This window comes from Cydia splendana, chromosome 11 (assembly GCF_910591565.1).
Source record: "Cydia splendana chromosome 11, ilCydSple1.2, whole genome shotgun sequence".
Taxonomy (NCBI): domain Eukaryota; kingdom Metazoa; phylum Arthropoda; class Insecta; order Lepidoptera; family Tortricidae; genus Cydia; species Cydia splendana.
The window spans coordinates 14723424-14747796 of record NC_085970.1 but is presented as its reverse complement, the minus strand read 5'-3'; the positions used below and the strand labels follow the sequence as shown (position 1 = coordinate 14747796).

Sequence of the window (24373 nt, the reverse complement as noted above, 5' to 3'; positions counted from 1 at the left end):
TAATCAGTTAATTACCTATTCCTTCATATGAGCTTCATGTTTATCAACTATATATGTAATCAGAAAGTTACGTTAGGTACCTTTTTATTGCTGCCTGATTAAATAGGTCTAGGCTGGTTTTAAAGAAAACCTATGTTTTGCAGGATCTTTCAGTACCTGTGACCTGAATACACACACGAACACTTTTGCAGTCGATTATACTTGCAATACTAGCTGCATGTGTGAGGCAACTGGTGAATACCAGATTGCTTCTGACATGTGTTTGTAATACAATATACGTAAACCACGATGTTAAAAGGTACGGCGCTTTTTACCTAATACCTAACATGTGTAGTTGGTATTATTTCAACAATTATTCAACTACAAGTGCACTAAATTTACACTAAAAGATATTTGCATAAGTTGCATAACAGTAACAAATTTTTGAAGTGAAAACTTCTTTAGCGGCGCTGTGCACTTTTTGTGATGGGGGAAAAATGTTAAACTCGCGACAGGTCACGTGACCGTAAGATTCGTAAGACGTAAGACGTAAGCCGGACACGTGACCTGATCGAAAAACTGTTACAATGTCATTGAGTTTTCACTTCTGCCGGCACTCCCGGAGTGCAAGTAGTGCAACCCGTTGTTTTTTTTACTACGAATACATACCTCCTTACCCAAAAATGGGACTTGCAAACTATGTGTTACACTGGCCAACAAGTCGGTTCGTAACAACAAAATCGGTTTCAAGATATTGAGCAAAATTTATTTCTTTATCGTTTTTTTAATTTAGTTCAGTTATTTTTTGAAATACTCAATGAGTTATTTATATATTTCCTTAAGTATTAATTAACTGGGAACTACAATCAGGAAAACTCGGAAACATTTAAGGCGAAACCACATTAGACATATTTAAAGATGAAACGAAAGTAAATACTCAAAAGACTACAGCAACAGTTTCTAAAAATATCAGAGGTAATAAAAATAAATACCTACCTCAGGAAGTCAAAACACTACAGAAACCTGGTGTTTGGTTTGACAACACCGCAAAGCAACTTAATCGTAGAACGGAATGCTATTAAAAAGCCCAAACAAACACAAATAGCATCTTCCAAATATCTAGTTTGCTTCCACGTGAAAGAAAAACGCCACAACTACAGACTATAGTTGGTCGGTTCCGTCATTTGTCATCTTGGCGTTAGTGTCGCAAGTATGACGCGTGAGTCACGGTCATTAGCGGTTCGACAATGGAAGGATTTGCATATAGCTCCGGTGTTATTCTTAACCACCAACCGCAATTGAGCCAAATGCATTTAGTATGGGCCTGAGGGCCTACCGCCAACCTCGAAAAATTTACCACCTCTCTACCACTCTACCTCTACACCTCTGTATCGCTCTTGCATATTCGAAAGACAGGGAGGCCGATAACGTTCTTCGATTTTTCGCTGTTGGCTGTTGCATGCCCTTGATAACAGCTTGTATCAGTGATCGTGTCTAAAAGGACCATAACTTTCTAGCCTGTTATGAGTGGTTTCCTGGTAGGTTCATGATTGATGAAATGATAAGGTTAGTAGTACTTAGTTAAATTATGATAGGTTTACATATTATTATTTTTCTACTCTGTCCGAGGTCCAATTAATGCTTCCAGTTACAAGTGGCAGCCACTCTCGGAAGTTGTTTTGGAACTCGAGGTCTACTTACACTAGATTTCGAGCTCAAAGCAGAGACAAATTGTAATGTGAATTAGGTAAAAGCAAAGCATCTAGAAGAAGAAGGTTTTATGTTTATGAACGTCATTTGCTCTTGTTACTTTTGAATACAGTAAATGATTGACGTGCGGCAACGTATGTAATTAGCCTGGTTGCTATTGCGTAAGCCTTTTGTTTAAAAAACATCGGCCAAGTGCGAGTCGTACACCTAGATTTCTATGTAACCTGGGCATATGTACTACTAATGTTGGTAAACAAAACCCCGTACCTAAATAGATCACTTGTTAACACTTAAAGAAATAAATGTGTTGGTGTTTATACACTTAATTTTGCCGCTGTTCCCTTCATCGACATATAATAAAGGACTTATAGGAGGTACAAAATCCTACAAATGTACAGTTTTCAGACTTTTTCCTTTGCTGGCTTGTCCTGCTGAAATTTCAAGTACATTTATTTTCGAGATCCAGCGAAGGAATTGATATTATTTGTATTCCGGGATTTCAAGTATAGACCGCGCTTTCCTGGCAAACTGTCCCAGCGACAACGGTAATAAGAGCGGCTTAATTACAACGGAAACTTCGCCGGCGACGCTCGCTCGGAGATGAATGGCAGTAAACGCGGTTTCTGCTCAGCTTGGGAGTTTTATTACACGAGCAGATGCTTCAGACTTATAGCAAAATCTGTACAATTACAAGTAAACGCGGGTTCTGCTCTGCTAGGAGTTTTATTACACGAGCAGATGCTTCAGACTTGGAGCAAAGTCTGTACAAACACAAAGTGAGGAGAAACTTTCGGCTACATGTAAATTGAGATACTGAGTGACAAACACATTTTCTGATTATAAATGCAATTACGAGTAGGCTATAGAAACACATTATTTTAATTTTGGGAATATTTTGAATCCCGCTGCTATTGGATACCACATACACACAGACAGTAGACACACATACTCACAGTACTCACACACACACGCACACACACTACCTTAAAGGTAGTCCGCAGCAGAGTGTGTGTAGGTTATTTTGAACACCTGGCTCGCTTACGAAGTTTTTCTACCGACTGTACTGTTACACATAGGTAGTGCACGTTAACATTGCGTACATTTTGACTAGGGAATTGGTGACTATGGAATGGACTACCATTAGGTAGTCCATAGTCACCAATTCCTCTGTATATTAATACAGACTAGAGTATGTACCTATTACGAGTACAACAATCAGAACATGCACTATGCCATTTTGACACACACTCGAACAATTTCGATCACGTGTTTAAGGAAGGTAGTCATACTCTATAAAACACTACAATGCAAACGTTTACTGGTAACTGTTTTTTCCTCACACATTCCGGTCCTACGCAAGTTCCCTCTTTGTTTTGTAATTAATGCATGGTCTGAACTAGATATGGTGATGGATGTGTAACAACTGCTTATACAGACGATTACATATACATATGCTGCCGCAAATGGGTATTCAAGAGTATCACGTATTTGACGTAAAAAGGGTTGCGCCAAGGATTACAATATATTGATCGTAAACCAGTGGATTGACATTTATATCAGAGTATTCGGTTTCAAACCTAAAACGTAAAGTTTATTTTATTTTAGTAAAACGATGATGTCACCATTCTTGGCGTTAGAAAATCCCTGTCACACAGGCGCGTTTTCCGGGCGGGGCGTGAGCGTTTCATATGTAAAAGCGGCGCGCCCCGCTCACGCCCCGCCCGGAAAACGCGCCTGTGTGACGAAGCCTTAACCTACTATTGCCTAAATTGTATGATGTAGATATCCAATGCGTCCTGTTACCAAGACTCCAGGCCCTAATAGAGTCTGTCATGAAATTTCTGAACTGGAAAAATATAGGATATAAAATGTCTTCTTTTCCATCCGTAGTTCACGGATTAATCCCTATTTTAATAGTATCCAATCCAAAATAGTAAACATATAATTTACATACAAATGCGTGTCTGTTTCCTTTACTGCCGCATGCGTTTTGTCACAATGTGCCTAGTGAATGTGAATGTCTTCCATAACTTGGATTTGCATTAGAGCTTCCTGCTTTAAACAGTTTCGAAGAAATTCCTAAAGTGAGTCTTACAAATTGGGTTAAAATCGCTAATTTTCTGGAACGTCGTTGACTCAATTGCTCCCTTGCATTCTACGCCATCTAGCCGAGCATTGCTAAACTAATATACCTACTTGTTGCAGGACGAGGAGTCGTTGGAGCCGCGGCCGGTGGCCAACATCACGCACCACAGCATCATGTACGCGCCCAAGTGCCTCGTCATAGTGTCGCGACAGGACTACCTGGACACCTTTCGGGTAAGCCGGTCTTTACATTAGCTCATCACTAGTCATCAGTCATCACATTCGTTTTGTACGCTCAAGACTATCTCGCTCACACTGTAGAGCGGCATGAGGATCCGCATCAGTGTGATACCGCATAAAGGTGTGTAGCTAGCTCCGGTTATCAGTACGCACGCATTCTGTACGCATCTTCAAACTAACGAGCCATTTCTCATATATAAAATGCGGATCGATACTGATAGATGTGATTCCACCCTTAACATGCAAGTACTCATGTTAGCTCGACTGGCTTAGATTGACATTATGGTTATATTATTTACTTGTATATTTCTACCTTAGAATATAGTATAAGTATAAGCTTGATAAGGTGTGAAAATAGGTAACCCGATAGGAATCGAGTTTTATAGGCGCCCCGCTTTGCACACTACAAACACATTTAATTACATAACCGGCACATTAACTTTAGTTCGCCATTCCATTGAATGCAGTTTATAAATAAGGAATTCGTAACGGTCTTCCGCGTAACGGAAATTGACGTGACGAATTAACAATGCTTTGGCATTTTTACGGCCGCTTCCACAATGTATACAATTCGACTTAGTCGGTCTCATTTTCTTTCATACTACGATTTTAAATTGCAGTAAATAGTTATTACAAATGCGAATCTTGGCAAGTCTATAAATCACTTTCGATGAAACTGTTGTTGAGTTGTACATATTTTGTTTTGTTTCCTTCGATTTTCAAACAAAAGAAAATGAACTCTATGAGCCTACACTATAGGTTCAAATTTCACTGGAAAATTTTGGATTTATTTCTCGTATGGGCCTTGGAAGCTATTAACTATACTAAGGGCCACTTGCACCATTCACTAACCCGGGGGTTAACCGGTTATACCTGGAGTTACCATGGTTACCAGTACAATTTGGCACTGGATTACCGGTTTAACCGGTTAACCCCGGGTTAGTGGGATGGTGCAAGTGGCGCTAAGAACGGTTTATCTTGTTTTCCAGAACTGCTTAGGCATAATCTACACAGTATGGGTAGAGAACCTGGGCGTTCCACTGGAGACATTGGTGGGCAACCTGCTGGGTTGTGTATTAGTGCCTCCAGCGGGTGGTCCGCAGGTCCGCTTCAGCATCGGCGCGGGCGACCGCCAGGCGTTGCAACCACCGGCCGCACCGCCGCTGCCAGTCACACATACATCCGTGCATATGCTACTGCGGTTATTAGGTGAGTAGATGGTGTAGGACCCCTGGCGACGCTGGTGAGCAACCTGCTGGTCCTCCATATCGCGCACATGCTTGTGCGGTTATTAGGTGAGTCCTAGCGACCCTGGTGGCCAACCTGCAGGTCGGCTTAAGCATCAACAAACGCGCTACCATCTCGTGGGTTCGCACAGTTGAAACAGTTGGTTACATACTTCTATTTTGTGTTTGTAAGTTCTAAATCATGTTTGTCATAAGATCTCAGTAGTAAACTTGAAGACATCTACAGTGATACAGTACTGTAATCTCTTCGATACATCATAAATAACTAACTTAACCAATTTTTCCAGGCATACACAACTCCGTAACCCTCTGGTGCGCCGTGATGTCCGAGCACAAAGTCCTGCTAGTCTCCCTCGCCGCTGCCCGCCTAGCGGCCGCCTGTAGAGCCCTCGCCGCGCTCATGTTCCCGTTCCGCTACGCGCACGTGTATATACCGCTGCTGCCGTCCGGCCTGGTGGAGGTGCTGGCGACGCCCACGCCCTTCCTTATTGGAGTGCATTCCAGTTTGAAGGAGGAGGTGTCGGAGTTGGTAAGAGTCTAAGAAATTACCACCATGGATACAATATATTAGTGGCATTAGCGCGAGTTCTCTTGGATGCTAGATTTGATTTATTTTGTGTACGCGTGTACCTTTTGTTATCACTACTACTAAGTATACCATACGCTTCTGCATCCCTGAATCCATTCACGGTTCACCTATCCTGTGCTAAATCTTATAAAATGTTGGGTTGACAATCCAATATAATTGTACCTGACACACAATTTTAATGATCTGTATTTAAAGTGTTGCTCAGTCATGACGAGACACCTTGAACGATCTACTTGATCTAGTACAAGCTTTGATCTGACCACAAAAAAACTAAGCGCGAACTAGAACTAATTGAACATTGATAGGATAAATTTGATGTTCATAATATGGCCACTGTTTTGTGGCCATATTAACATATTTTCATATACTTTCCAGCTAGACGTGATAGTAGCGGACCTGGACGTCGGTTCCCTCCACATTCCCGCCGGCGTGAACATCCCCCGGCCCGACGGGAAGCTCCTATCGTCCCTCCAAGAAGACCTAGCATTGGTCTTACAACCCGAGCTACGGTCTGCCGATTCAGCATTCGCGCCGCCACCCCCTGCGGCTTCACCGCCTCATATGCTAGATAAGGAGATCAGAGCCGTATTTATGCGGACGTTAGCGAAGTTGCTGCAGGGTTACAGGTCAGTTATTCACTAGAAGACTTATCATCCCTCCAAGAAGACCTAGCATTATTGGCCTTACAGGCCGAACTACGGTCTGCCGATTCAGCCTTCGCGCCGCCACCTCCTGCGGCTTTACCGCCTCATATGCTGGATAAGGAGATCAGGGCCGTGTTCATGAGGACGTTGGCCAAGTTGCTGCAGGGTTACAGGTCAGTTATTCACTAGAAGGCTTATCATCCCTCCAAGAAGACCTAGCATTATTGGTCTTACAGGCCGAACTACGGTCTGCCGATTCAGCCTTCGCGCCGCCACCTCCTGCGGCTTCACCGCCTCATATGCTGGATAAAGAGATCAGGGCCGTGTTCATGAGGACGTTGGCCAAGTAGCTGCAGGGTTACAGGTCAGTTATTCACTAGAAGACTTATCATCCCTCCAAAAAGACTTAGCATTGGTCTTACAACCAGAGCTACGGTCTGCCGATTCAGCCTTCGCGCCGCCACCCCCTGCGGCTTCACCGCCTCATATGCTAGATAAGGAGATCAGAGCCGTATTTATGCGGACGTTAGCGAAGTTGCTGCAGGGTTACAGGTCAGTTATTCACTAGAAGACTTATCATCCCTCCAAGAAGACCTAGCATTATTGGTCTTACAGGCCAAACTACGGTCTGCCGATTCAGCCTTCGCGCCGCCACCTCCTGCGGCTTTACCGCCTCATATGCTGGATAAGGAGATCAGAGCCGTGTTCATGAGGACGTTGGCCAAGTTGCTGCAGGGTTACAGGTCAGTTATCCACTAGAAGACATCATCCCTCCAAGAAGACCTAGCATTATTGGTCTTATAGGCCGAACTACGGTCTGCCGATTCAGCCTTCGCACCACCACCCCCTGCGGCTTCTCCACCTCATATGCTGGATAAGGAGATCAGGGCCGTGTTCATGAGGACGTTGGCCAAGTTGCTGCAGGGTTACAGGTCAGTTATTCACTAGAAGACATCATCCCTCCAAGAAGACCTAGCATTATTGGTCTTACAGGCCGAACTACGGTCTGCCGATTCAGCCTTCGCACCACCACCCCTGCGGCTTCTCCACCTCATATGCTGGATAAGGAGATCAGGGCCGTGTTCATGAGGACGTTGGCCAAGTTGCTGCAGGGTTACAGGTGAGTTATGTCCAGTAAAAAGAGTGTCATGGACGGAGAAAACTCTTGCCATCCAAGAAAACCTAGCACTACTAATATCCTGAGATTGGCAAAGTTGCTACAGTTGCTAAAATTCATCACTGCTTTTGATTTATTCTTACTTTGAAAGATTCGACACCGAATCTGACTACATATAAAACCATATTCAATTTCAAACATATTTTATTTTCCTCATTTCTAGGCACTGCCTCACAATAATCCGCATCCACCCGTCGCCGGTGCTCACATTCCACAAAGCGGGGTTCCTGGGCAGCCGCGGGCTGGCGCAGTGCCCGTTCGCCGTGCGGCTGCTCGACTCTATGTTCTTCAACGGGCTGGTGGCCGAGCGCGGCCCGCCCTGGCGCCCTACTGATATATGGGACGAGCTCGTGCAGTGAGTATGGACTTGTGGAATTTATGGGATGTTCGAAGCGCTTGGCGGGAAAGTTGCTTGTTCCTTACGGGATCATATGGCGTTATTCCGCAAATCCGCACGTTCAGCGCGGCATGTTGATTTCCATGATTCGCAGCTCCTGTTTGTGTGCTTCAACCACGCCTCACAGTCATATATAGGGACAAGTCTAGTTTTATTGCTTTTAATTTAAATTTATTTCAGGAACCTACCAGAACAACTGAGGTTAGAATCGCTGAATCCGAACCTGGAGCTGCAACACATACAAGACCTCGCGATGCAACTGCAACTCAACGAGAACCCTAACCCGCAGGTTTGTAGTTATTGTTAATTCGACTCGTCTCTGAATTATCTAATACAGTTAATTTGTATACTTCGTAGATATAACTTATCCCCAAATTATAAACACATCATTACTTTGATACTTTCAGTCCACGATCGTCCTTTGTCATCAGTCGATCCAATCAAAATTTTTCTATTTTGTGATTTTTGTCATTTTTGTATTTGAATATTCTGTGTGTATTGTGGCGAATAAATAAACAGGTTATCTAACTATCTAAATTGCTCCGTGTCATTTGCAGACATACCAGCAGCGAATTCTTCGACCACCAGAAGGAGCCTCAGCCCGCATCCACCAGCCTCCCCTGCCGACGTTGGACCCGGTGCGCGTCAAAGAGGTCATCGACGAGGTCACCGCCAGGAACGCAGAGCATCCCAAGTAAGTTCGATTTCGATTTATGGATCACAGAATAAATGACAAGTACTCGTAATCAAGTTTCTGTCTTTGATGGCATATCGCTATTAAAATATGACGTTTACAACGACATACCCACATTTGGATCTGTCAAAGTCGGTGCAGAGTTAGCCTAGACTACAGAATAAATAATAGTACTACCGTACAGAAAGGACACTTCCTATAAAACCGAAGTTTGACAGCGATTGAGGGACGAATCACGCTATTCCTTTATAATGTATGGCACTTACCCTTTCGGCTATTTAGAGTTGTCAAAATTCAAGCATTTATCTTATTTGTGGTCGTGCACGCAAAAGGACGTCAAGTGGTGCCAACCCTAATAATTGCTGAGTCGAATGCAGCAGAGTTTGCCCGTAAGGAGGAGGGTCTCCCCACTGCTTAAACATAGACAGATTCTATAAGTGGCATTATTCATAGAGCTGTGGCAGGCGTGGCTCACTCCGCAATTTCGTCGCGTCGCTACTAGTACATGAGGCCCACATCAATTTTGGTGTCTAGCAGTAGTAGTTGCCGCGCACCACTACGGAATGGACGCCTGCTCGCGCTTGCGCCACCTTGCGGTCATATCTGTCGTAATAGACGCGTTTTGCTAGAGAGTGAACCTTCTGTACCTAGTACTATTATTTATTCTGTGGCAGTGGGAAGACACACTTATTAACATAGCATTATCTGTTTGCAGACTAACGGCACTGCGGGCTGTGGTGCCGCGCATCGTGCCGCCCGCGGCGCCGCCGGTGGGCGCGGCCGAGGCCGGCCACGTGCTCGTTACCAACTCCGCGCGCCGCCTCGAGGTCACTACACTACCCTCCGTACTTCAATGTTGTCCCTTTCTAACAAACGCAAATGTCTTAATTATGGATAGGGACAGACGATTATTAACAGCCCGTTTATATTTGTCGGAAGTTCTACGGATCTACGTACGAAATTAGGGTGCAAATGCAAACTTAATGGACACCCGAGCGAGGCGTGTGGCGTGCATATACATAGCAAGCAAATGAAATGCAAACGTATATGGGCGGCTCCGTGCACTCTGATTACACCCCTTTGCCACGTGACACCCCGCCGAAAGCTCCACTAGACTTTTGCTACGTACTCTTACATTTTCATTTCTTGTTATAATCACACTCATTGCGTCGTTCAAGTTTTCACCATGTATTTTATGTTAGTTATGAATTGGCTACTTTCCTACTAGTCAAATCAGCTTCTTTTTTAGAACTATCAAAACGATTTGCTAATATAGAATTTAATTACACAAACGGGTCTACCGCGATATAATTTCATTGTTTTTACCTTTAATTCCGACGTTTCAGCTGAGTTTCAGTTGAGTGAGTGAGTCTTTCCGTGACCACAGCTGGTGCAACTCAGCTGAAACGTCGGAATTAAAGGTAAAAACAATGAAATTATATCGCGGTAGACCCGTTTGTGTAATTAAATATGTGTACAAAACGCGAGAGTTTAAAGTGTTACAATATAGAATTTATATGAAAACGTGTATAGTGACGAACCAGTACTCACAGTCAACTCACCTACTTTTTATATTTCAATCCGATTTATTAAATAGATATTGTGGTTAAAAAAATTTGCTATCTATGTTTTTCTAATAATTATGTGGTGTTTTATTTCGTGCACAGTGTGAAATAATTTATTTTAAGTAGAGGAAAATACCAAATTATATCTCTAGTTTCCTCACAGGTCCTGCGCGCCTGCATAGCGGCGATATTCGAGTGCCGCTACGCGGACGCGCGCAAGTCGTTCCCCGCCGTGCTGCTCGCGCTACGCGCATGCGCCGCGCGCGCCGCGCTCGTGCGCGACCTGGCGGCGCGCCTGCCCAGCAACAAGCACCTGCTGCACCACCACCAGTTCGAGCTACTGGTCAGGTAGGCTACTTCCTCGTATGTCGAAATTAAACTTTCGTGAGACATATTGTTTTTTTTTTTTAATTTATTTAGGAAACAAACAGTCACATACAAATATGTTTAAACTTGTAGATATACAATAAGACCTATAGTTTTCTTAAATATAAAATAATGATATTGGTAATTAGTAGAAACAGGGCTAGTTCGGTTCTGCCTATAAATAGGAAGATACACAGAAGTAACATTTGGATACACAACTTATACAGTACCTTTTCACGTCACTGTTCGGAAATGTGGCAATAGATGGTCTAAAACCAAGCGGGAAAGTAGGCAATAGCTGTAGCACCTGAACCACCACTACTACAATGTTTCATTGTTATCATCATCTGTCATTGATGACGGTTCGCTACAGCAATGAGTAACATTTAAAACATAAAAATCAATAAAAGGTCTTTTTTGGTGCAACTTTTACCTTCAAAAATAAAATTAGGTTATTTATAGGACCAATTTCTTGTTAAAAAAAAAAGAAATGTCAAAACCATTCATTTCATTTTTTTTAACAATTATCCATTCAGTTCACGCTTAAGGCGTTTTTTACTTTTGAAGCTGTTTGTGGTTTTTTTTTAACAAAAACGCTTCTAAGTTTAGAGTCGGTTTGAAGCAAATAACAGAAAAACGCCTCTTAAAAGTGATAAAAAAAGTAAAAAAGGCGGGATCTGAAAATACTTACTGAATTGGATAGTGTAAATTGTGTTTGATTAAAAAATACAAGAAACACGTATCAACGCTCGCTATAAAAATGAGTTAGTGAAGAAAATGATATTCTTACGCTGACGCCTACCGAAATTCAAGAGACAGCACAGGCAGTGGCTAGTAATTTGCTACCAGAGAAATCGCGGGATAGTACTTATAGTTATGCAAATGTTTTCTTATTTCCTCGCAGTAGTCGTGAAAAGCACTATGTAATGCCTCGGCCGGAAACGCTAAAGATGGACTCGTATTATTAGAGGGCCTCCACTAACGTGTCGGCCCTCAAACGACTCGTCCATCTTTTAGCGGTTTTCCGTCCTCTCCTACAATGTACTAAAGTATCGGTCATGCTTATAAACATACATACATTGCATAAGACTGTAAAACAATGACCTTTTTTTAACAAAGTAAGTAATAACATTTTAATTTCATTTTAAACTGTTTAGACGACAACGGTTTCACTCATTTGAATTTTTAGTCGCTATTGGCGATTGGCGACATGTTTCGGGCCCGTCGGGGGTCCTTCCTCAGGCTCGAGTGGTCGCGGCGGCTGCACTTCGTGCACTCACTCTCTCACTCACTCGAGCCTGAGGTCTAAACAGTTCCTCGTATGTGTTTGCGTTTACATACTGACCTGAGGCCCCGCTCGCCGCGTGCATCCAGTCCGCGGCCAGACTACGTCGCGGGCTATAAACAATTTATGGATAAGTTTTCATGATTAACCAATATATGCGTTTTATATTATTTATAATTTATTGTAAAAACTACAAGATTTCAAGCACCTTATAGATGAGCCTTAGAAGGTTATTAATTATTATCGTATGTGTCTCATATCAGTTTATACTGTTATTTCTACTATTATTCCTCGTCCACCTCTTCGTCTATTTCTTCTACTTCTTGGAACATGGTGTGGACCTTAGCGCACATGACTTCCCTCGCATCCTTTATGAGGTAGCCGCATGCCATGTACTCGCCGTACGGGCCCTCGGGTGGGAGCTCATCGTAGTTGAACAGAAAACTCTTTATAGTGTGGACACCCTGCGAAAAATTGTTCATTGTTGTCGAGGCTCGGAAGTAACTTGCTGGCTGAATATTCATTTTAATTAATTAATTGAATTCAAGGCCAGCAAGTAGCCTTCCACGCTGTTAAGGGGACATAAATAAAAACGAAACACGATATAACATAAAGTGGAGTTGGAGCTGTGGAAACTTCTTGAAATAAACAAAGTCAAAATAAACATTGGAGTGGTCCTTATTTCATCGAAGATATATTTTTCTACGGGGCACCCGAGGGTCCTAATTTTCAAAGTGCGGTAGCGACCCCTAAAATGTATTTAAAAATTCGGGAAAAAAAAATACATTGGTTTTTAGTGTAAGATTTTACATTAAGCGCCCCGTAGAAAAATATACCTTCGACTAATAATTAAGGATTACCCTAATATTTAAACATCTTACAACGGGCACGGGGAAATCTGGCGGGTCTATATCGGCGCACTCCATTGCAGTCTTCACGTTCCCTTCGGCGTATTTCTTGGCAAACTTTATCAGAGAGTCGTCCGCCATTGTACTGTAGTCTTTGCACCCGCCGTCTACCACTTTGCAAATATCTAGTCGGACCTGTTAAAATATAAGTTTCTATAAGAATATAACACCCAGCTGCAAAAGTGCATGGCTACTTTATGTATCGATTCCATTCATAATATGGACATGTAATTTTGCGGCCCGCTGTGCGTGTATTATATACAAAAAAAACAACGGGTTGCACTCCGGGAGTGCCGACAGAAGTGAAAACGTCAATGACTAGTCTAAAATGTCTGCAGCACTATGTATAATTGACAAATCCTCCTTTCTATTGAAAAACTTTAGTTCCGAAATTGCTGGCCAGTGAGCTTAAATTTGTAGCGTTAATTGTTTAAAATTCGAATAGAAATTGTAAAGTTACCTTGCAGACCTCGCATCTAAATATATTTGGTCACGATATTTTGAGTTTTATTCACCAGTACTAGACTTCACTTTTATTAGCGATTTCATCAAGATGTGTTATATTTACACCCCGTTATCTAATGCTCAGTTTGGGGGCAAGTTATGGGGCAGTTGCGATAATCAATGTCTGGAATAAATGTCTAAAGCATTCACAAAATAAGAATTTTATTTTGACAAACAACCCTTTATAGATAAATATGAATCGACTAATAATGTGAAGCAACATCACAATTTGCCCCCAAACTGAGCATTAGATAACGGGGTGTAATTATACTGAAATGGAATTGGTAAGAAGAATTATATTGGAGTGATATAAAGTTATGTAACTGTGAGATCCTCGTATTTCAGCCCGTACAAGATTAGAACATTGAGCTTTATTGCTTAATATAAAAGTCCAGTTTTAAATAATTGACCTGATTATGATACGTTATGACTAAAGTTCTTTAGTGAATAACATTGTCAGTCACACATGACGTCAGCGTTACACGTTACGCGTTACGCTGTCTCGAGTTTATCAATTTTTCCCCACCTCAAAAAGTGCTCAGCGCCGCTAAAGAAGTTTTCACTTCAAAAAATTTGGCTGTTTCATACATTTTTGTTGGTCCATTTTCTATGGGAGGATAATTTTTTTTTTCGCATTTTGCGGGGTTGGTCCCATAGTAAAAGTTGCTCAGTATAATCCCAAAACCTTCCTGGCAACGGGAATGCACTTATTTTTTGACCACCGTGTATTAGGGTGATTCACTTTTGTATGGAGAAAAAAAAGTTGTAATATTTTTCCTGACTTTGCTCACCAATGGAGTCTCCCCACACTAAAAACTATCTATTTCAATTTTCAAAAGAATTGAATAACGTTTAGAGGTTGCACAAGTTGAAAAGGTAGAGTGAGAACCCCATACATTGCGTGAAAATGAACTATGTTCTAAAATATAATGAACTGATACTAAAATCGAATGAGAAAACTGAATTTTGCGTCTAAAACACGATAAAAGCACTTTTCCTTTGGAAACAGGTGGAAAAACTGAAAAATCATAATTAGAACATTTATCGAGTAACCAAAATACAAGTTTACTACTAATTTTAAAATGTATTTATATGTAGAAGGTTCAGTATCACACTACACTCTAAAAAATGAAGACCAACTAAGAGCAGTTTTCTCTTAGTTGACGTTAAGTTAATTACAACAATAACGATCTTATATAAATCAAAGAAAGCTGATTACTTAAAACAATAAGTGTATCTGTGATTGAACTAATAAAGTAGGTATGTTATTAATCCTAACAATTGTATACTTTGCATCTATTATTAACTTGTTGGCATAATTGTGTAACGTAGGTTAATTCAATCCTTAACAAATTAATTAAAACAGATAAATATGTTAATAGTTATGAACATTTTAATAGTTAATTTGATTATTTTGTCTTTGTTGATTTACATAAGATTTGGTAGTTCAATCAACTAAACATATAATATTTAGAACAACGAAGATAAAACATTCAATCCCATTATGATCAAATTATTGTATTAATTACGAAACTAATATTCCATTCTACTAAGAATTATTTGTTAAATCGATTTTCTTAATAATTCAATTAAATAATCGGTTAATCCGATCAATCAAGAGTTAAGTGGGGGGAGCGCCTGTACACCCGCTCTCCGCCCCGCCCGCGCCCCTCTCGCGGCGTGTGCCACCGTGCGAGCGAGCAGTCGAGTCTCAGTAGCATGCAGTTGCGTTAAGCTCATTCAATTACTTATTCCTCTGGAAAAACCTGGTGTGTACAAAGTTGAGTGCAGTTGTGGTAGTTCGCACATTAGGCAGACCAAACGCACTATTGCCTGCAGAATTAAAGAACACATCGCTGCGGTCAAGAACAATGACGCTCGCAAGTCAGCTATTGCCCTCTCCTTGAGTCGGGTACAATAATCACTGGATCGAGTTGCATAGTCCTAAGGTCATTTCGACACCACTATATACCAAGATCGGTAAGAGAAGCCATTGAAATTCACAAATACAAAAATTTCAATCGTGAAGATCGGGTTTTAAACTGTCAAATGTGTGGAATCCTGTGATTTGTTTGTCTAAAAATAACCAGTGAAATCCGAATCAAACTCGCGTAGTGACACTGTGAGTGTAGTGTACTTTCAAAATGTTTAAATGAATAAATAACATCTTATTATAATATTTTTTTGTTTTATTCATTTACCCCCTTTTCATAAAACTTTACGGGCCTGATTTAGTTTAATTATGTTTTATCCCTTTCTTTGTTGTAATATTTTATTAACTACTTATTCGTTTAAATTTGATAAATTTCCTTTGTGCTAGTTTTTATACGCGCCGTGCTCAATAAATGCTGGTCCTCGTACTCGTATTATACTCAAGGCATTAGTCTTAAATACTAAGTAGGTAATACAGATTACAGATTTATTTCAGATCTTTTTGAGGATCGGCCTAGACCGGTATGGCTTCACATTTCACAAGCACGCCTCCTCCCATGTTTGTAAAGCTAAACCGGTCTAGGCCGATCGCCAAAAAGATCTGAAATAAATGTATATCTTAGTATTTAAGACTAATGCCTTGAGTATAATAACGAGGACCATCAGCATTATTCAGCACGGCGCGTATAAAAACTAGAGATCTGAAAGAAATGTATTAGCATGTATTAGTAAATGAGACAAAGTAAGTCATAGTACAATTGAACAAGAATGGTATTGTACTAAACAAGCTTCATAGTTGAAATGATTAAACAATTAAGATTCAAATTGAACAATATCTTAGTTCAGGCTAATAAAATGCATAAGTCGGTGTAATCATGTTCTTAGTTGATCTTATTTGGGTCAAATAGTTAATACAGTAATTCTTCATGTTAACATTGATTTACATCTTAGTTAAACTAACTTGTTTGTTTTAGTTGGTACAGTTACGTATAATGATAATAATTATCAAGCCCTTAGTTGATCTTACTAGGATCAATTAGTTAGTATAATTATTTTCCATGTAAATATTGAACAAGATCTTAATTGGTTCAGTTACATAACAATAGTAATAGCAATCAGAATTACCTTGTTTGATGCGTCTATGTTCTTGTTAGGCTCGTATGGAATCAAGATGCTTGATTACGACTATCAAGATATTGATAGGGCCAACCAAATTTTTTTTAGAGTGTAGTCTCCGCTTTGATGGTAGCCGCTTAAACCATTTTCTACCCTCCGATGTAGAGTCGTTGGTTATTTGAAAAATCTTTGTTGCAGTTGTGCAACCTCTAAATGTTGACCGATTTTAATTTTTTTTAACGTATAATATTTTTTTATCAGTTGGAACAAGAAATCGAGCAAAGTCAGATGAAAATCGAAAATTCGGAAAAATGAAACACCCTACCGTGTATATTGTACATGTATTCATTACAAATGAATGCGAAACCGGTATACAAAGCCTACAATAGGCTAGTTTCCTAACCAGTCTTTGAGACCATACACGGTTAGTAGATGGATAGTTTGGTTTTCTCGAGTGGCTACAACTTAGGCATATAAGGGTTCATCGAAATAAGGAGTGTAATATCTAAACCATTACAAGGCCTGTGAAACCTAAGGAGTTGCATACGTCGATAGTTTACGGTAACGGTACGGTAACAGCTTCCGTCAGGCGGACCGTACATCTGTTTTCCACCTATGTATAAAAAAGTATAAAAACTACAAATTTATGCCGTGAAACTAAGTAAAAATGTATAAAGATAAAGAACAGTCGATCATAATTAAGGAGGAAGCGCTGGTGGCCTAGCAGTAAGAGCGTGCCACTTTCAATCCGGTGGTAGCGGGTTCAAACCCCGGCTCGTACCCATGAGTTTTTCGGAACTTACTATTTATGTACTAAATATCATTTGATATTGACCAGTCGCTTTTCGGTGAAGGAAAACATCGTGAGGAAACCGGACTAATCCCAATAAGGCATTGTTTCCCCTCTGGGTTGGAAGGTAAGATAGCAGTCGTTTTCGTAAAAACTAGTGCCTAATCGATATTAAACTTTCGTGATACATATTTTAAACTGTTTAGACGACAACGATTTGACTCACTTGAATTTTAGTCGCTATTGGCGACATGTTTCGGGCCCTGAGCTCATGCTCAGGCTCATGCCTGAGGAAGGACCCCCGAAGGGCCCGAAACATGTCGCTAATAGCGACTAAAAATTCAAGTGAGTGAAACCGTTGTCGTCTAAACAGTTAAACTAGTGCCTACGCCAATTCCTGGAATTCATTTCGAAGCGGACCCCAGGCTCTCATGAGCCGTGGTAAAAAGCCGTGATAACGTGAGGAAGATGATGATCATAATTAAGAAGGGCGTCGCGCGTTTCTAACAACTTACCCCGAAGGTATCGTCGATTTCCTCTTCCACCTCGAGTTTAGCGTTGAACCCGTCGTGCGTCCGGTTCACCTTGCGTCTGTTGGCGTCCAGTTTCATCGGCATCATGCTGTCTTTGTCGCACTTCATTATGTTCAGCACCGACCATTTTCCGGGGCCCTGGAACCATGGGAACGTCTAACCTGTCTCATAAACTCTACGGAGTGATTTTTAGGGTTCCGTACCCAAAGGGTATTTCTGTTGCCGCTATAACAATGCAATAGGTACTAAAAAGTACCTACGGAACCCTCGGTGGGCGAGTCCGACTCGCACCTGTCCGGTTTTTTTAATTGGTACATCGTGGGGGAAATCCTGAACTATGGCAAATAAAAGATTGTTAGAAACCATCCCATCAAAAACTTAAATGTGAAATGAGAGCCAAGTTCTATATTAAGAATATGCGTTATTGTTAACTTCGCCGGCAAAATAATTGAGTTCTATATGGGTGCTAAGTTCTAATTCACTTGGCAATGTAATTAAATTACAGGATTTGACTTAATTAGTTTATCAATGAAAATAGTTCTAACTACTCATACTCACCACATTCTTCTGCCCGGAAATACCACAAATCAAAAAACTACAAGCAAATATGCCTCCTATTGCTAGAAACCTCAGCATATTGCTGAATAGCATCATACTGCAAACATCGTGCCTTAAACGATTTATTTATATTATTACACATAATTGATACGTGTCGTGCAGGATTCCTATGTCGATTTTATCGGGTGACAGATCAAGGATGTTTATTTACCGGTAGTATGAAAACATTTTATGGCAAACTCGTAACATGAATCTCTGCCGCATAATAGTTTGTAATATATCGATATTAAAACTAATTAGCGAATAAGCTTTGTGGCAGAAAGTTTGCTAATCGTTCAGTAACAACCCACTTAAGGCCCATATTAAAACTTTGCTTTGATTATGATTTGTCTAGGGCTGTCTTCAACCAATCGAAGACCAACCCTAATCGCTCCATCTCATCTATTTAAGATCTGATTTGTAGTTCCAATTTTCATTGAGCCTCGGCCCAGAAAATATAATAATACTACGTACCGACCACCCAATAGTCCAAAAGCTCTCAGGCGTTCTAGCATAACTTGCGTTCTCGCTCGCGAGTCCATACTTGAAGTCGCGCTAGATGTATGGAGTCGCGCGCAAGAATGCAACTCATGCTAGACCGCCAGATATGTTTAAAAATGAACTCGAATTTCTATTGTTTCGTTGCGGCGACTGTAACGTATGAAACCTTGTTTTTCTCGCTTTCTAAACTGTACACTTGAATACTGCACGAAGAAGAAATCCGATCGCACCCGAAGATAGATAGACCTAATGGTAGGGGAGCCCAAGAGGGGATTTTTGTGTTTACTCGAGCGCGTCAGATTAAGATATGAATGATATCTTGCTACCCCGTGTAGTCTACCTTTACCCCTTTTAGCCATCTATGTTGAGCCCTTGGTTGGTGGGGGGTTCAACAAATTGTTAAGCAGATTGTGGATTTGGTCATATTAGTCCAAATTAACGCTATAATTGTGCTATTACTAAATCTGATAATTATTTGCACGCATTTCCTTAATTTGACGGTTACAATGTAAAAAACGGTGTAATTAGTGAGAAAGACGACCTAGGCCTTTTAGATAGAAAAGTCATCCCGTATTACAATGTATGTATAAAAATACATGCTGGTAAATATCCATGAAATATGGATATTTACCAGGTTTAGGTATAGTCTAAATGACCATGTAGCTTGATATATAAAAATGTTTGAGTAAGCATACAAATCGCGTGATTTCCTACCTCGTTAAGATATAATCACACCAGCAACATTTCATCGTGCAAAGGACAATTTATCTATCATCGTGTTCTAGCCGTACTGTGAGGCACAATAGTTGCGCAATATTGTATTGAATATCAATTTCTTCATAAATACGACACTTGCAAACTTAATTGTCCAGTGTACATAGATATAGGTATTGCACGATAGAGAGATGCCGCACACACACCAACAGTCACAATTAGACCCCGCTAAATCCGAATTTGCCGGTTGCTTGATCGAATTCTTGACCGGAAGTGAGATATTTGATATTAAAAGTCCCTTTTTTTAGTTTTTCGTAAATAAGTCTTAAACGGTGGCGTATTCCAAAAAATGTTCTTACATATAAGTAATCTGCATAAAATTGCCTACAAGAAAGATTCCGTACAATTTTTCGCTAGGATCAATATTCAAAGAGATATTAACGCGCGAAATTTAATTATAATCACTTCTAAGGTCCCTTTTTTTAGTTTTTCGTAAATAACTCGTAAACGGTGGCCAATATAAAAAAAATGTTGTTAAACGTTAATAATCTACACAAAAGTTAAAAAAAAAAGATTATGTACACTTTTCGCAGGGATCAATATTTAAAAAGATAATAAAGAGGGAAAGTTAATTATAATAAATTCTAAGGTTCCTTGCTTTTATTTTTACGTTAAGAATTTGTAAAGTATGACTCATAGCAAAAAAAAACTTATACATAAATAATAAACATAAAATTTCCAACAAGAAACATGTAGAACACTTTTCGCTAGGATCAATATTTTAAAAAACAAAGCAGCGGATAAGTTAATTATAATCAATTTTGAAGTCCCTTTTTAGTTTTTTGTAAATAACTCGTAAACGGTGTCCCATAGCAAAATAGGTTTATAAGAATAAATTATCTACATAAAATTTCCTCCAAAAAACATCTGGAACACTTTTCTCTAGGATCAATATTTAAAACGATATTAAAGGAAGAAAATTAATTACAATCAGTTCACAGGTCACATTTTTTTAAGTTTTTCGTATATAACTCTTAAACGGTGGCCCGTTGCAAAATAATATTATATATAAATATTGAACATATAATTGTCCACAAAAAAAGGTATGTACACTTTTTCGCTACGATCAATATTTAATGAGGTATAGGCCACCGTTTACGAGTTATTTACGAAAAACTAAAAAAAGGGACCTTAGAAGTGAGTATAATTAACTTTCCCACGTTAATATCTCTTTGAATATTGATCCTAGCGAAAAATTGTAAGGAATCTTTCTTGTAGGCAATTTTACGCAGATTACACAAAACAACATTAGAACATTTTTTGCTATGCGCCACCGTTTAAGAGTTATTTACGAAAAACTAAAAAAATGTGACCTGTGAACTGATTGTAATTAATTTTCTTCCTTTAATATCGTTTTAAATATTGATCCTAGAGAAAAGTGTTCCAGATGTTTTTTGGAGGAAATTTTATGTAGATAATTTATTCTTATAAACCTATTTTGCTATCCTTTAATATCAAATACATATGTCACTTCCAGTCAATAATTCGATCAAGCAACCGACAAATTCGGATTCAGCGGGGTCTAATTAGTTTAAATAATTGGCCAAGCACGAAGTCAAGACTACGGTGTTCAGAGCACCGTTCCCTTTCTCTATACGCCTTACTAACTCTATGTGCTCTATTGTGAAAAAAAATTAAAACCGGGCAAGTGCGAGTCGGACTCGCGCACGAAGGGTTCCGTACCATTATGTAAAAAAAAAAAAAAAAAAAAAAAAAAAAAAAAAAGCAAAAAAAAAAGCAAAAAAAAAAAACGGTCACCCATCCAAATACTGACGACTCCCGACGTTGCTTAACTTTGGTCAAAAATCACGTTTGTTGTATGGGAGCCCCATTTAAATCTTTATTTTATTCTGTTTTTAGTATTTGTTGTTATAGCGGCAACAGAAATACATCATCTGTGAAAATTTCAACTGTCTAGCTATCACGGTTCGTGAGATACAGCCTGGTGACAGACGGACGGACGGACGGACGGACGGACGGACGGACGGACGGACGGACAGCGAAGTCTTAGTAATAGGGTCCCGTTTTACCCTTTGGGTACGGAACCCTAAAAACACAACAACAGTGAAGAACGGAATTCTTAATTTGAATTTTTTCAGATAAACTGCAATAATAAATATGTTTCTTACTGGGCACATTGAGATAGTCAATTGGTTGGAAAGCCCGTTCGAAATTTAAACTTATTTGCAATATAATAAGGTTGTATTTTGTAGATCTCTCTCATACTTATAGTAGGCTATTCAGAAAAAAAAAGTATCCCACAAAAATAAGCAAGCAGAATTAAACTTTGTATCAAAGACATAAGTCATCAATTTCAATGCCAAAGTTTTAACTAAGGATCTTTCTCGCTAAAACTTCCTAATATGAAATGACCAGTGTAAGCATCAGTTAGCTAGCCCTAAGCAACCAAAGATCAGGCTGCAGTTGAAAAACTAATAAAGATAAAGTTAAGCTGATAATTTTCCCGCCGTCTCCATGCTTCTTTAAGTTGGTTATTGACTGGTCAGCTGCCTGTTAGCTATAGTTTTCGCGAAAATCGCCAGGACAGAGGTGAAAATTTTTGTATGAAAACTTGCAACTTTAAATGCATTTTTTATCGAAACTATTGCACTCTAAAATGAAGTCAAAATCAGTCCATCGACACAACTTTTTGCAAGCTTTCTAATGGTACCCCACACGATTCTTACAAATAAAAAAAAATTCAAGCTACTCCTCTCAACCCCCTAAATTTCCCCCTAAAATCAGAAATAAGCAGTTTTGACTTATTCACAGTGTTAGTGATGGTACTTGCCATAACTATTCCAAATTTTAGGTACCTACATCAAACGGTCTTTGAGAAAAACGCATTTAACCGATTTGCAAGACCGAAGTGATCCCATAAGAGCACCGTGAACAAAGTTTTGTACGGTGCTCTAAAAACCCGGTTGTCAAAAAGTCATATGATTTGCCAGTCGAAATCGATTTGTACAAAAATATGACCAGTCTATATACTTAGCTGTCAGCGTCATTTAAATTCTTATCTCCATACTACTTACATTTGGGTGTGTGATTTCAGTTGTTCGTCATTCATTCGCCTTTCTTCAAATTTCGAGGCCTATTAGAGAATACAATTAGCTGACCGTTTCAATTTAAACCTTCTGCAAAATGACATAAGGTTGTTTTTGAAACGCATGGCGTCTTGTTAATCTTTTGACTCTGCCATCCTGATTAAGTCCTTATTTCCGACTTATGTTCCATCGTGCTGCGTGCATTAACTAAGCATGTGCAAATCTCTTTGCAACTAAACAAGGTCTTTTAATGTTAAGTATGACGATTGGAGTTCTATAGATAGATATTTAGACATTTAGTTAAAGTAATAACATTTGTTGCAGACTGATGAACTGCGCGCTTCAGTCCTCTTCAGCCTTGGACGAGCATTCCATGGCGGCGGCGATGTTGCCGCTCGCGACCGCCTACTGCCGCAAGCTGTGCACCGGCGTCATCCAATATGCCTACATGTGTATACAGGTCGGTGTCCGGTCAACTGATGAATGCTCCACTCTTGGACGACCATAGTCTTTTTATAAGATTCGTAGATAATTAATGACGTCAAATAACTATAGACGACGATACTAGACGATATGCAAATGACGCCTGCGCTTAAATAACTATCATCTCAGTAATGTGAGCTCCAGAAACATCTTAGTGTATCTGGGAACTTTCCACTTTCCAGATTATTTTTAAATGCTGAAGTATTCCTTTTGTAGGCAGGCCTTGCGGATGCAGAAAACCTATTTGCAAAACTGAGACTCGGAAATCCCGGCGCAATTTTTATAAAAAATTGCTTGCACTTGCCTGTAATTACAACAGGAGTTTTGCACGTACCCGCGATAAACAGGTCTACCTTGATAGCTTAATTATAAGTTGTAAGTTTATTTCTATATACTTTAAGTTTATTATATTTTTGGGCAAATATAATAAACTTAAAGACCTTAGGGCCCTTTTTATATACCTGATATGTCCTGGATAGACTAGACTAGTCCAGTCTACTATTTCTTAACATTTTTCCTAAAATAGTTTATCATGTTATAGGAGCACCAAGTGTGGACGAGCCAGCAGTTTTGGGAGGCGGCTTTCTATCAGGACGTTCAGCGTGACATCAAGGCTCTGTACCTCCCCAGCCCCGCGCACCACCAGAGGGCGCCTAGTCCGAGGTAAACCAATAATCCACACAAATGTGTACAGACACTTTAAATTATTTTAAATAACATAATTTACCTCTTCGAGTGAAGTTCTAACTTGCGTTCTTCTGAATCATCGTTCCTATCGCTCTCTTATCAACAAAGTTACAGAAGTTGAGAATTTTAGCCAAAAAAATATACACTATGTGTTTAAACATTTTTTTTAAATTCCTTGTGTATCAAACACAACAATCCCTAAAATGTTGAAATGAAAATGGCCCAGAAGACCTTCTTGAAAACCACTACATAAAATTTTAACGGCTTTTTATAGACCATTAGGTAAATTTATAACGTGGGCTATAAATTTATATATCGTTTTATATCGTTATAGTTTGTAGATTTCTAACAGGCCCCGACGACTAATCCTTTGTCTATTGTTAAGTAAACCCGCTCGTGCTATAAAAAAAAACCACCACCACCTGTATAAAAAATCGTTCGTTCGCTTTACCCATGTAATTGAATTACAACTCCTATGGAAATTGCAATAAGATTCAAAATGAACTAATGGATAAATATTTTT

The 24373-nt window shown here is 39.7% G+C and overlaps 2 protein-coding genes across 2 annotated transcripts in view; one reads left to right on the top strand and one right to left on the bottom strand.

Annotated features, from left to right (window-relative positions):
- The window catches only part of LOC134794954 (myotubularin-related protein 13), an 81695-nt gene that overhangs the window by 34729 nt on the left and 22593 nt on the right, over nucleotides 1-24373 (top strand). Inside the window, exons 4-14 of the mRNA XM_063766826.1 lie at nucleotides 3895-4008; nucleotides 5004-5223; nucleotides 5549-5790; nucleotides 6226-6476; nucleotides 7835-8026; nucleotides 8249-8357; nucleotides 8626-8762; nucleotides 9478-9589; nucleotides 10491-10675; nucleotides 23005-23140; nucleotides 23705-23826. Of these exons, the coding sequence (XP_063622896.1) occupies nucleotides 3895-4008; nucleotides 5004-5223; nucleotides 5549-5790; nucleotides 6226-6476; nucleotides 7835-8026; nucleotides 8249-8357; nucleotides 8626-8762; nucleotides 9478-9589; nucleotides 10491-10675; nucleotides 23005-23140; nucleotides 23705-23826 (1820 nt within the window). The remainder of the gene's footprint in view (nucleotides 1-3894; nucleotides 4009-5003; nucleotides 5224-5548; nucleotides 5791-6225; nucleotides 6477-7834; nucleotides 8027-8248; nucleotides 8358-8625; nucleotides 8763-9477; nucleotides 9590-10490; nucleotides 10676-23004; nucleotides 23141-23704; nucleotides 23827-24373) is intronic.
- Nucleotides 12130-18457, bottom strand: LOC134795062 (uncharacterized). The gene is made up of 4 exons (XM_063766899.1): nucleotides 18320-18457; nucleotides 17744-17899; nucleotides 12860-13021; nucleotides 12130-12442 (listed from the first exon to the last, which is right to left on the bottom strand). The coding sequence occupies exons 1-4, from the start codon at nucleotides 18413-18415 to the stop codon at nucleotides 12263-12265; spliced, it is 594 nt and encodes a 197-aa protein (XP_063622969.1). The 5' UTR covers nucleotides 18416-18457; the 3' UTR covers nucleotides 12130-12262.